This window comes from Chamaea fasciata, unplaced genomic scaffold, assembly GCF_029207755.1.
Source record: "Chamaea fasciata isolate MVZ Bird 193981 ecotype frontalis unplaced genomic scaffold, bChaFas1.0.hap1 SCAF_67, whole genome shotgun sequence".
Taxonomy (NCBI): domain Eukaryota; kingdom Metazoa; phylum Chordata; class Aves; order Passeriformes; family Sylviidae; genus Chamaea; species Chamaea fasciata.
In genome coordinates, this window is record NW_027094152.1 from 169,531 (window position 1) to 182,814 (window position 13,284).

The 13,284-nt window shown below is 53.6% G+C and overlaps 1 protein-coding gene across 3 annotated transcripts in view; it reads left to right on the forward strand.

Annotated features, from left to right (window-relative positions):
• The first annotated feature begins 535 nt into the window (after nt 1-535).
• LOC136304285 (phosphatidylethanolamine-binding protein 4-like) overlaps nt 536-13,284 on the forward strand; it is a 75,388-nt gene continuing 62,639 nt past the window's right edge. The window contains exons 1-4 of one of the 3 annotated variants that reach the window (XM_066207911.1): nt 536-623; nt 5,721-5,792; nt 6,435-6,568; nt 7,054-7,186. In XM_066207911.1, the coding sequence (XP_066064008.1) occupies nt 6,441-6,568; nt 7,054-7,186 (261 nt within the window). In that variant the 5' untranslated portion in view covers nt 536-623; nt 5,721-5,792; nt 6,435-6,440. Of the gene's footprint in view, nt 624-5,091; nt 5,491-5,711; nt 5,793-6,434; nt 6,569-7,053; nt 7,187-13,284 lie in introns of those variants that run through there. The other 2 variants (XM_066207909.1, XM_066207910.1) reach the window with 2 other exon arrangements.

The following is a 13,284-nucleotide window of genomic DNA, read 5'->3' on the forward strand; positions in this document are numbered from 1 at the left end:
GAAGTATTTGTTTGTATTTCGCCGTCATCCCCGAAGGGCTGTAATCACAATTAAAACCTCCACGAGGCACGGGGCAGAGATTTATCTCCTTTTCCAAGGCCCCGCGGTGCCCAGGAAGAGTGGGAGGGGAAGAAGTGGAAACGCTCCCATCGCCTCATCCCTGCGCCCACACGGCATCGCCGGGAGCGCGGCGAGGTTGGCAGAGGTCACACCTGAGGGTTTCTCAACCCTTCCCCTCCACGCTGCTGTCGCGTGTCGGTGTTGCAGCAATTCCCGGTGCCTTTCCCCCCCCCTCCTCCTCCCACCCCGTCTCCAGGAGCCGGCAGTGCTTTAATGCAGGAATTCCAGCCAGGAATTTCTCCTCGGCGGGGCTCAGCGGGGATGGGCACGGGATTGGATGGGGGGCAGCAGCTGGAGAGGAGCGGGCTGGGCTGGGTTGATGCTGCCAGGCTGCGGAGCCGCTGCCGGAGCAGGAGGAGGAGGAGAAGCGGCTCCCGCGCCGCTCTGCGCTGCCTTGTGACTGCGAAATGAATGTGCTTAATATAGGCCAAGTGAAAACATTCTGCCCGAAATAGAAGCCCTTCCCCAGAAAGCGCCGCAGCTCCGGCAGGAGCAGTCACAAGGTACCTGCCCAGGCACCGGGGGCCGTGCCAGGTGTGCCCGCGCGGCGCTGCACACCCCGCCTGTCCCCAAGGTCACCTCAACCCCCCGCCCGGGGCTGCAGCTCCCCCCCGACCCCTCCCCAGAGCAGTTCAGGGATGGGGATGGGGATTGGGATGGGGTAAAGGGGGTGGGTGGGTGGCTGCGTCCCCAAATCCTGCGATCCCACGGGTGCTGCAGAGGGTGGGATGGGGTAAAATGGGATTGGGATAACTCCTGCTGGGGCTGAGGTTTGGGATGGGAAGGGGCTGCAGGGAGAGGGGATAGGGTGGCTCTGGGGGTTGCTGCCAAGCTCGGGGGGGAGCTTGCTCTGCTGCGCGCTTTTCCCTGGAAAATCTCGGATATTCCCCGTCTCCTGATTGCTGCTGGAACCCCCAGAGGGACTGGGAAGGTTTTGGGGGTCGCAGCAGCCCCCGGCGGCTGCTCTGGTGCTGTTTGTGCTGCACTGGCAGCTCCTCCCGTCGGGATCCGCGCAGGAGCCGCGCTGCTGCCAGCTCCAAAGGCAAAAATCATCGCGGATCCTTTCCCGGATCCCACAGAGATTCCTGCCCACAGGCTGCCGTGGGTCCAACCCCCCTTTTTGGGGGGCTCTGACCCATCCCCTGTGGTCACTCGTGACCTTCCCAGCGCTGCTGGTGCCGGGGTTTAATCCGGGCACAGCTGCCGGCCAGGAAAATGGGCCAGGAGGGGGGTGAGAGTTCAGCGCTGGAGCTTTGGCAGGTATAAAGGGAAAAGCCAGAAATCCTTCCCCTGGTAATCTCAGGCTGCACCAGGGATCTGCATCCGCTGTTTAAAGCTCTGCTGCTCCAGCCTGCGGCTCACAGGAGAGGCCTGGGGAGATAAATCCAACCCCCCTCGCTCCAGATTTTGCTCCAGCATCTCATTAATGCTGGAAACCCCCCCCCCCCCAAAAAAAAAATCCAGGCTGAGCCCCTTGAACGATGCGGGGTCTTTAACCCCTGACCCCAGCGCGGCTCTAGACAGACCCAGGGCGACTCTCAAGCCCCATAAATCTGCCACATCCTTGAAAATCCACTTAAAAATTCCCCAAGGAGCGGAGCCAACCCCGCAGATCGGTTCAGATGCAAATTTATGGCCCGGCCGGGGCCGAGTGGGGTTTTTGATTCACAAAGGCTCTCGCCCAGGGGCTCGGCCGGGACAAGGTGAAGGCGACCTTGGGCTGGAGGAATTCTTGGCCAGGGAAGGAGGGAAACGTGAGGACAACCCATGGAAAAGGGAGATAAGAGGCACAGCGAGGCCAGGGCACAGCTGGAGCAGCCGAACGGGGAGAGAGGATGTGGGTTTTGTTTCCTTTTCCGATTAAAGGAAAAGCGGGCTTCCTGCAAGGCTGAAATTGAGGGAATTCCCCCGGCCACCGAGGCTCTGCCAAGCCCTTGGTATCACCAGTGTAAATACATTTTTTTAGCGATTTTTCAGCCTGTAGGTGCTGAGGTTTTTTGGGCTTTGCTCGCTGGACTCTGAGGGAAACTGAGGCACGGAGGAAATATTGGGATTTCTTCCCGAATCAGAGGAAAATCCTGGATTATCGAGGGAAGAGCTGGGCTGATGCTTGTGGGTCTTGCTGGGTAGTCCAAGGAGCGATTTTATTGCTCGGAAATACTTTCACTCGCAAAAGCAGAATAGATCCTTGTTTTCCGCAGCTTGGTGAGGAAGGGTTTGAGCTTTTAACGGCTTCAGTGGTGACTTAAAAAATTTTGAAATTGGGAGGAAAAAACCACCCCCACGGGTTTCTGGGGGACTGGGGACAGCGGGGTGTCACCTCCCTGTCCCTGCAGGCCGCTCACGCCTGAGTGCAGCGAAATGGGACTGAGAACGAGCTGAAAATCCCAAGAAAATGGCCCATTTTATGGGGCAGGGAGATGAATGAAGCCCCGAGGTGGGCGCCGGTTTATCTCGATTCCACATCACCAGGAAGGCGGCTCCGGGAGCGGGGCGGGGGGAAGTTCCCAAACAACGCTTTCCTGAGAAACAAAAACAAGATTTAAATGCGCATTTAGAGCGAAACTCCGCTCGGGAAGTGACGGTTCTGCGCTAAACAAACCGAACAAACGAAGAGCCGGAGGCTTTGCACGTGTAGGGGAGCTCCGGGAGTTCCTCACTCTCAGCTGACGGTCATGGGGGAGCCTCGAAAATTTTCTATTTTTCGCCTGAGCTTCATCCTAATGCTCCCCTAAAAAATATTTTGGCCCCTTGGCATCCCAGGTGGGATGTGCTGGGGATTTTTTTTTTCCCTCCTCTGTCCTTTCCTTTCCCTCTCACAGCCCCATTTGCGGCCCCAGGTGGAGCTGGGCTCGCAGCTCGGGTGATTTGTCTTTCGTGGGTGTTTCGTTGCTGTTAAAACGAGCCCCAGACTTCTCCCTCCCTTCCCCGCCTTCAGGTGCTTCTTATTAAGAGCTTTTTTAAATCTCTGATATTAACAGGAAAATCGTTTCCTCACCTGCCTCTGGGTTTTGCCAGCTCTGAGAGGAATTTTTAGCAGCTTTTGGAGCTGTTTGCTGGGGAGCCAAACGCAAAATATATTTATTTTTGTATCTATTTAAATATCTGCTTCCCTAATGAATTGATGTTGGGGCTGCAGTAATTTTATCCCATCGATTCCCTCGTTTGGTTAATTAAATTAATCTCGTGCTGGCTACTTGGAAAGCTTTATTTTATTTCCAGAAGATTGGGAAATGTCCCTCATGGAAGTTGGGAGAGCTGAGGGATTTTTAAGAGGTTTTCAAGTTTTTTTCACCTAAAAAAAAGTGAAAATTTTGAAGCTCAGGGCAGCATCTCTGTTTCTCCTCCCACCCTGGAGTGTGGGGGGGAATTCCTGGATTTCCCTGGGCTCTGAACCTCACACCCAGCAGGTTCCAGAGGTTTCCCGGCAGGAAAAACGAGATTCCTGCAGTCCTGCGGGGCTTAGTCAGGACAGGGAACCCGGGAACACCCTGCACAGGCCGGGACCTGGTTTGACACCACGAGCTGCAGGATCCTGCTCCAGAGGGGAAACTGCTGCCCGTGGCCTCTTCTGGGTTTTATTTTCTGCTTCTCCCCAGCCGGGAAAGCTCCAGGAGGAGGAGGATAGTGGAAATCATCCATCCCTGGGGTCGCTTTTCCAGGAATGTGGCAGGGACAGCAAAGCCAGCGCTGCTGGAGTCACCCTGGGCAGGGTTCGGAAGCCTGGCCTGGGTCTAAAAACCTGGCCTGGGTTTAAAAACCAGGTGTGGGTTTAGAAACCTGGTCTGGGTTCAGAAGCCCAGCCTGGGGTTTCTGAACTCGGGTTCAGCATTGGGGTTTTTAAACCCAGGCCTGGGTTTACAAACACAGAGATTTAAAAATTTAAATATTTCAGCGCTCTCCTGCCCCTCAGCAGCATCACACAGGAGAGGGTGTCCAGGCCCTGGCAGCATTTTCACGTGGATTCTTTTATCCTAGTAGAAGCTGGACAAGTTTCCTGCTGCCCTTTAAACTCTGATTCCTGAGTGGAGGAAATAAAATCTTTGAAAAAAAAATTAAAGGTAAAAAAAAAAAATTTTTTTTTTTTAAGGGTTGAAGCCGTCTTCCATGGGATGCTGTAAATTTTTTTGCTTCCTGAGCATCCCTGGGAGATCCCCCTGCACCTTTTCCTTTGGCAAACCCTTTTTGGGATGATCTGTGAGAGGTCTCCAGGCAGAAGGGGCTGATATTTGGCTCTGCAAAGGGTTTTGAAAAAACAAATCCTGTTTTGAGTTCATCCCGTTTGGGGCTCTTGGTGCTGTTTGGGGAACCTCTGCAAAGTGGGAATCCCCAAAAAAAAACAACTTCAAAGGGTCTGGAGAGGATCCTGATCCAGATCTGGGGATCACAGAGCCCCTCTGGGTTCTGGGAGAGCTGGGAATGTTCCCCTGGAGCAGGGAAAGGCTCCAGGGAGAGCTCAGAGCCCCTTCCAGGGCCTCGAGAGGGACTGGGGACAAGGGATGGAGGGACAGGACACAGGGAATGGCTTCCCAGTCCCAGAGGGCAGGGAGGGATGGGATATTGGGAAGGAATTCCCAGAGGAGCCGTGGCTGCCCCTGGATCCCTGGCAGTGCCCAAGGCCAGGCTGGAGCAGCCTGGGACAGTGGGAGGTGTCCCTGCCCATGGCAGCAGTGGCACTGGGTGGGATTTCAGGTTTTTCCAACCCAAACCATTCCGTGTTTTCCCAGGAGCTCCTTGTCCACCTCTCCCGCTGTCCTTACGCCCTGCCTCCTGCTAAACTTCCAGCCGCATCCCCGTTTTCCCAAGGGAATCCCTGCCTTTCCCACCATTCCCTGCCCACATTTCTGGGCGTTTTCTGCTTTTCCCGATGCCGGGGACCCCAAAATTTCCCCACCCGCGGTCCGTGTGACACCGGGAGAGCGCAAACTCCACGTGGGGCGGGCGCTCCTGACTCAGGCAGCCCGGCATTCCTGGGAAAAGCCTGACTCACGTGAGCCCAATTGCCGGCTCAGGGCTCTTAATTACGGGCTGTGCCCATCTGGGCAGCGTGGGAACGGGAGCCATTAAGCCCCTAAAAGCCTCCCGATCATTCCCAATCCATTAATGTTTCTAATTAGTTAAGCCCGGCGCCTCTTTCTCTCGCTCGTGTTCTCCGAGCGTGCAGCCGCGGCTCCATTATGTAATGATCCCCGTTCCCAACTCACACCGGGCTTTTTTTTTTTAATTTAAATTTTTATTTTTTATCATTTCATTTATTCCGCACGTGCCTCTTCCCGAGAAGCCGAATTACCCCCGAGCTCCTCATCCCCCGGCAACTGAAGGGGCAAATCAAAGTTGGGCTCGCGTCGTTTTGCTAATTAGCCCGAGCAGGTGCGGCCGGCGGGGGTTGGGCTGGGCAGGACCCGGGGCCGTTTTTGGGGCCGTTTTTGGGGCCGTTTTTGGGGCCGTTTTTGGGGCCGTTTTTGGGGCGGTTTAAAAAACCCGTTGGCAGGTTTCGAACGCCCCGGGGAGGGGGGTGCTCCCAACTACTTTTTTTTCCCCCCCCCCTGGGAAGGGGTTTGACTTTCATTCCCGGTTCCTTCTGTCCCTTCCCTTCCAAGGAAACCATCTCCACGGCAACCTCAACCCTCCGGGCTGTGCCTCGGAGCTGCTCCGCCGTCCCCAGGACCTTGGTAAGTGGGGCTGGCCCTGGTGGCCCCCGCGGCTGCCCTGGTGGCCCGTGGCCACCGGGTCCACCTCGAGGTGAGGGCAGGGAGGGTGGGGGACCCAGCCAAGTGTCCCCTCGTCCCCCTCCAGGCTCTGTGTGGCTTAAAAATGAGTTGTCCCCGTGTGGGGAGAGCGCTGGAGGGGCTGGCTGGGTCACGGTGCTGCTGCCCTTGCCGTGGCTTGGGGACGTGTCCTGCTGTCCTGGCTGGCCGCGTGTCCTTGGGGATAGAGCACGACCACTCCTGATGCCGATTTTCTGTCATTTTTGGGAGAGCAGCACGTGGAGATGGGGGCTGTGTCCCCTCTCGGAGCTGGGTTTGGGTCCCCAGGATCGCCGTGGTGTCACCACGTGGGCACAATTCCCGGCGCCACGTGGAGGGGGACGAGGCAGCGGCCTTGTGGAAAAGGGTCTCCTGAGCTGTGGGGTCGTCTTGGGGTTTCCTGGCCGAGGGGAGAGCAGCAGGGAACAGTCCTGGAATAAATGGGATTAAAGTTGTGCAGCTGGAGGAGGAAATGATGGGCGAGGCTTGGGATGTTCTGCCTGGAGCTGAACCGGTGGGTGCCGGGGGTCCCCCTGGGGCTGACCCTGGCTGTCCCCTTGTCCCCAGGGCAGGATGAGGGTTCTGGGGACCGTGCTGGTGGCCGTGGCGCTCATCCTGCTCCTGCCCAGCGCCTGGGGCAGCAAGGCCTCCCGGACCTGCATCTTCCAGACCCTCAGCGAGCCCGACCACAAATTCTGCAGGTGAGAGACACTCCCTGTCCAGCCTGGCCTCTCCCTTTGTGTCACCTCCTGTCACAGTTCATTCCAGTGTCCCCTCGGCCAGGGTTGTAAATATTGGCTGTTTCCCTCCTTTTTTCCCCCCCCCCTCCTTTTCCTGGGAATCCGGGATGTCTCTGGGTGTACCTGGAGTTATTTGCTGTGCCGAGGTTTTGGAAGTGACTTTTGCACCGTCAGCGATGACGGCAGTTTTCCGCAGAAAACTTCAGAGGAATGAGGCTGCTTTTCCACGGAACCCTGGAATGGTTTGGGTGGGAAGGGGCCCCAAAACCCAACAATTGCGACCCCAACACCTCCCACCATCCATCCCAGGCAGGAATCCCTTCCCAAAATCCGCTGAAGAGCATTCAAATTCCCTCTCCTTCCCTGTGACAGCGATCAGACCCCCTCGCTTCCCTCATCCCGCAGCGTTCCCACCTCATTCCTCTCCCTGTCCCCCTTTTTTCCAGGGGGGAACTGGAAGTGATTTACCCCGAGGTGGGCGACGTGAGCTGCTCCTACATCCCCAAGTGTCACGGCTACCGCCAGAAGCTCAGCAAGGAGTGGGGCAAGCCCCTCGTACACTTCCCCTGGGCCAAGAAGGTGAGGCCCCGCCCCGGCTTCTCCTGGCATCGGGATGACTTTGGAAACTTTTTTTCCCCACTTTTCCTCGTTGGTTTAAGGGTTGAATTAGAGGCTGAGCTGTGGAGAAATGGAATTGCCCCTTTTTGGGGGAATTTTTTGTAGTTTCTTTTTAGGTTTTTTCCTTGTGCTGTGGCCGTTAAATCACCTTTTCTCGCATTCAGACTTTTTTTTTTTTACTGCATTGAAACCGCTTTAATTTTCAATATATTTTTAATTTTTATATCCATATATTTTTATATTAATATATTTCTATATTTCTATTTTTACATTTTTATTTTTAGATTTGTATATATGTTTATTTTTATAATTAAAAAAATTATAATTCTTTACATTCATATTTTTATTATTTATTTTTATGGTTTTTATAATTTTGTATTTTTTATATTTGTATTTGTACTTCTATATTTTTATATATTTCGTGGTTTATTTTTTTTTTCTTTCCTTTGGCCATTTACTAGATTATTTTATTTTCTACATCGCACCCATTGTACAGCCGTTCCAGCCACGTTGTAGCCGTTTAAATTCACTTAAATTATTTTCGCCATATCCCCACATTTCAATTTAGGATATTTGCTGCATTGTAACCATTATTTCCCCGATAAATGCAGCCATTTATGGTTTTCCCTACATTAACTTTGAAAACAATTAATTAAAATTTTAATGTGCTGTGACCATTTAAGCGGCCAGAAGGTAGCAAAGAAATTAAATTACTTTTTTCTGCTACACGTGGCCACTTAATAGTTTAATTTCTTGCTATTTGCGGCCTCCTAATGGTATAATTCGGTGTTCCATCGTGGCTATTTTTAAAAAAAGGAATTAAGTGGCCACAATGTAGGATAAACAGGAATAAAGTGACCACGCATGGAGAAAAGTTTAATTAATTCTATTTCTATGTTGTGGCCACTGAATATTTATATTTTTTTGGCTACGTTTTGGCCATTTCAATTTTGTTCCCTCAACTTTGGCCACTTAATTTTTTTTTAATATGTTCTGACCACTGGATTTTTTTTCACTCCGTGTTGGCCGTTCCATTTTTTTTTTTGCCACAACTTAGCCAAAAAAAAAATCAATTTAAAAATTTCCACTGCAGGTTTTTTGTTTTGTTTTGTTTTGTTTTTGTTTTACAAGTTCTTTTAATGAAGTTTTCAAAGCCATCTTGGCCTCTGGTCGGGCTCTGGGAATCTCCTGTGGGATCCACGGTGGAATTTTGGGATCCGCGATGGAATTTTGGGATCGGGAGCAGGGGGAAGATCCCGGTGCTGCTGTTCCCTCCTATCACCACCAGGTGGCAGCATTGAACTGCCCGAGCTCCAGCGCAGCCGGGACTGGGAGGGAACTGGGAGAAACTGGGAGGGAACTGGGAGCGCCGGGATCGGCCCCGGGCACTGCTGGGGGTGCCGCGGGCACGGGGAGGGGACAATAAATGCGGCGACATTGCGATATTTCGGCGGACGCCCTGCGCCGTTCTCCCAAAGCTGTCCCACGATGCGGCACCGTCTCGTAGCGTTCCCAAACTCCGATAAAATCCTCGCTTGGCACCCCCAAAACCGGCCCTATCCCGATCATTTCCCTAATTCCCGTGGCCAGCTCCAGCCCTGGGGGTTGATAAGGGAGAAGTCAGCTCTGCTGGCGTTACCTCGGAGCGTGAACAATCCGTTTTCCCGGCTCTTCCCCGCCGTCTGGAAAGTCTCTTCCCCCTGCGGATCACATGGTTGGAAGGAGAACTTTTCCCTTAAAGATGTCTGATTCTTCCCCCAAAAAATCCTCCTTCCTGGCAGAGGCTGCTGCGCACAGACCCGTCCCCGGCTTTCCAGGAGTTTGAAGTTTCCCAGGGATGTGGGCAGTTGTTTTTTGGTTTTTTTTTTCCCTTTTAATTTTAGTCCTGGAAAGCGAAGCAGGGCCGGGAGAAGGGAAGGGACTCTGCGGGGATGGAACGCTGCCGCTGCCGACGGCCGTGGGAAGGATTTTGGGGACAAGAGCCAGACCCTCGCAGGCTGCGCGTCCCAGAATCCACAAAAAGCAGGGAAGGGAATTGGCTGAGCCGGGTGGCGGTGGGGGGGGTGTGGCACCTGATTATTTTGGGATGGAATTCCAGCTGTGCCTCGGGCGGGGGTGGCCGGTCCCCGGGGAGCCCCTGGCACGGCCGGCGGCTCCCGCTGGCACCGGGAGTGGCTCCGCCGATGGATTTGGCACCGTTTCCTTCCCAGGCACATCTTGAGCTCAGGCGGCATCTGAGGACGCGGGGCCCTCGCTGCTTCCCGGGCTTTGGGGTGGGTTTCTCCTCTGGCCTTGCCCAAAAATGCCTCCCCAGCTGTGCACAGCTGGGAACGATCCAGCTGCAGGGTCCAAACCTGGAGTTCATTCTGGAAAGGGGCTGGGTGGCCTTAAACCCCTCAGAGAGAACTCTGGATTTCCTCAGGGGTTGTTTGGGTTTTGTTTTTGGGGTTTTGGGGTTTTTTTGGTTTTGGGGTTTTTTATATATATATAGGAATATACAATTTTCTTACTCCTGAACCTCCAAAGATACTTTGGGATAATATTTTTTTCCCTCACCCTAAACTGAGTGGGAACAAGAGCCGAGGCATGAGAGTTGTTTTTATGCTTTATTTGGAGGGTATTATTTCTAAACCCAGCAAATTCGATTATTCCAAATTTATTCCCAAATGTGTGCTTGGGGAAAATTTTGGCAAAGCCAGGAGATCTCCATCTCCCCTGTTGGTGCTCCGGTGGGATTCTCCAGCTCGGCGATCCTGGCTGGGGTGGGCAGGGCTGGCTGAAGGGGCTGGAGATGCTTTTTCCCATCCAAATCCGTGGCAGAAAAAATCTCGGGGTTTGAGGATGCAAACTTGTGTAGGAAGTGTCGGCTCTCTGTGGAACACTTTGTCTCTTCAAGAAAAACAACCACCAAAAAAGCCAAATGCGGAGTGTTTGTTTTTCTCTCTAGAAATATTTATCGGTTTTCCGAAGGGTGGAGGGGGAATGGGAGGATTCCCATCCTCGTCCCAGATATTTGGGATGGGTTTGGGGTCGCCTTTGTGCCCAAGGTCCCTCCCTGCAGCTCCTCAGGGAAGGGAGCATCGATGGTTTGGGGTGAATGGGGCTGAAATTGGGGTGGGATCTTGCAAAGCTGAGCTCTGATGGCAGCACAACCTGGCCTGGGGGGCTTTAATGCATCATTTTAGGGTGGCTTTGAGTATTTTGGGATATTTAATCACTGAGCTGTCTAACCCAGCTTTATCAAACACCAAAAACCCCATTTTGGGGCAGTTTTTGGTGCCGTGGGGGCACCTGTTTTGAGTGGGGTCATCCCTGTGAGGAACAGGCTCAGGGGAAGGAGCCAGGGATGCACTGCCAGGGGCAGGAGAGGGGTCGTGGATGGCTTGGATTCCCTGGAAAACCTTTAACTGCTCTGTCCTGGTGGGCAGAGAGCTGGGAATATCTGGAGGTCAGCTCTGGGATGTTCAGGGTGTTTGATCCGTGGGAAATGCAGCCCTGGGATGTTCAGGATGCTGAATCCATGGGAGATGTTGGTCCTGGGATGTTCAGACCACAGGAGTTGCATCCCTGGGATGTTTGATCCATGGGAGATCATCCCTGGGATGTTCAGACCACAGGAGTTGCATCCCTGGGATGTTTGATCCATGGGAGATCATCCCTGGGATGTTCAGGGTGTTTGATCCATGGGAGATCATCCCTGGGATATTCAGGATGCTGAATCCATGGGAGATCATCCCAGGGATGTTCAGGGTGTCCAATCCATGGGAGATGCAGCCCTGGAATGTTGAATCCTCACTGGAAAACCCTCCTGGGCACATCCCAACCCGTCCTTGGGTCCCACTGCAAACTCCTGACCTCAAAACCCCAACACCCCACAGCCCCTTCCCCAAATCCCCAACCCAGGAGATTCTGGGGGGGGGGGGCTTTTCCCATGCCGGGAGAACATCTGGAACGACGGGAAACGCGTCCTCCCTGTCCTGCCTCGATATTGCTTCGCACAAGCAAAAATAAATTGGAAAAGAAAATTGGGCCCTGGCGGCAATTTGGGGCAGCCTGTGGATTGCGCAGCGCAGCAAAGCCCCCGACGGTGATGGATCGCTGCATTAACCCAAACCCGCGTGCCCCTGATTCCCTTTTATTACCACTCGTGGTGGCAGACAGAAAAACAGATTACACGGGAGATCAAATCGATGGGAACTTTATTTACTGGCCTTTTAAAAACATATTTCTGGGGTTTATAAAAACATACGGCAGATGCCAGGGACGGGCCTTGTCTCCTTGTTAAAAAGCAATTTACCTGCGCTGGGGCCGCTACCTTTTACCTGCTCCTCCAGATTTGTTTTCGTCCCAAGGTTTGACGACTTCCTTAGAGGCTTCTTTGGGCCGTGCCACGGCTTTTTTTAGGATAGGGGAAGGAATTGGGTTGTTTTGGGGTTTTTCCCCCCCCAAAAATAGTAGAAATTAAGTGTTTTTCTCAGGGTTCCTGCCCCAAACTCAACTTTTTAAAGCTTGTTTTTGCAAGCGGCCAATTTGCACGTCCCTGAGGTCAACTCCTTCCTGCTGCTCCACAGCTCTCTGGGATAAAGGGATTTCCAGGCTGGAATGAAATGGGGATGGGAAAGGAGCTGGAAAAGCCCCCCCCCCAGCCGTGTGACCCATGGGATGTGACCCTCAGGGGTGGCTTTGAGCTTCACCCAGCTGTTTGTGCCTAAAGCTGTGAGCAGCACCCAGGGGTGCTGCTGGAGAGCTCCTGGGAACTGGAGTTCAGGAGGGAAGAGCAGGAGAAGGAGCTTCTCCCAAAAATCCACCGCAAGTCCACTCTGGTTCTTTTCCCTGATTGTCCCCCTTTTGTGAAGAGCTTGGTGGCCTGCCTGGGGACAGCCCTCATTGATACAGGGTTCTGTGTTCCGGGGGCCGATTTCCCATTATTCGGGCATCATTTGCGTGAGGAAATCCATTGATTTTAACAAAGGCGGGGGCAGCTCTGTCCCGTCTCCTCCCGGGATGTGCTGCAGGGGTGGCAGGAGGGCACAGGGGACCTTTTGGTGGCACTCAGGTCCCATCCAAGCCTTGCTGGAGAAGAGGGTTGGAAGCAGCAGATTCCTGACAGTTTGTGTATCCCTGCTGGCTCGTGGAGCCGTCTGGAGCTGAGGAGCCACCAGCGTGGTTTTCTCCCTCTCTCCGTCCTGTCTGGGCTCCTCCGAAACAATGGCCCAACATTCCTCCGCGCTGCTGGCAGCCCCGAGATTCCCGGGATGAGCCCAAGCCCCCGGTGATGGACTCCTCCCTCTGGGTTGGGTTCCCATGGCCTGGGACAGCTCCTGTGGCATTCCAGCATCCCAAACTTCCACAGGGGGAATGGTGTGAGGGATCTGAGCTTCCAGAGGGGCCTCTCCCAGGGCTTTGGAGCGGGGTGGCAAAGCCGAAATAAATGTGTGTGGCTGCGGGCTCTGCGTGCTGCCTCAGCCCTGTCCTCCGCTGACCCCCTGTGCCGCTTCCATGGAGGATTGACTCGGGATGTGACCCCTCCCAGCCAAGCACCGCTGGAATTCCCGTCCTTTTGGGGTGCAGGAGGGTTTTTCCTCTAGATGGGAACGTCTGGAGCGGTTTAGCAACATCACAGGGGTTGTTCTCCCCCCGCCGGGCCCTCGTCCCACCGGAGGGGAGCAGCGGGCAGCTGGTGCCACGCGCCAGGAGAGCCTCATTCCATGAGCAATCCTGGCAGGAATGTCACTTCCCATCCGTCTCCTGACCTCCCTATTTCTGGACAAACATCATTCCCTAAGGCAGGAGGTCGGGAAGCACCTCCAGGTCATCCCCGTGCGTCGGCATCTCCCCGCTCGCTCCTCGTTTTCCGCAGCAAAGAAAAGAAGAAGAAGAAAAAAAATGTTTGAAGCCGCCGCTGATTTTTTTTTTTTTCCTTCTCCTCCCTTTGATCCCTGTAAACACTATACAGTAATCAAAGTTTAAGCTGCTTTGGGTGAAATAATTGCTTAACAATCATATAAGACAAAGTGATTCAACAAATGACAATTAGGACTTGTGATCTACAGAACAGA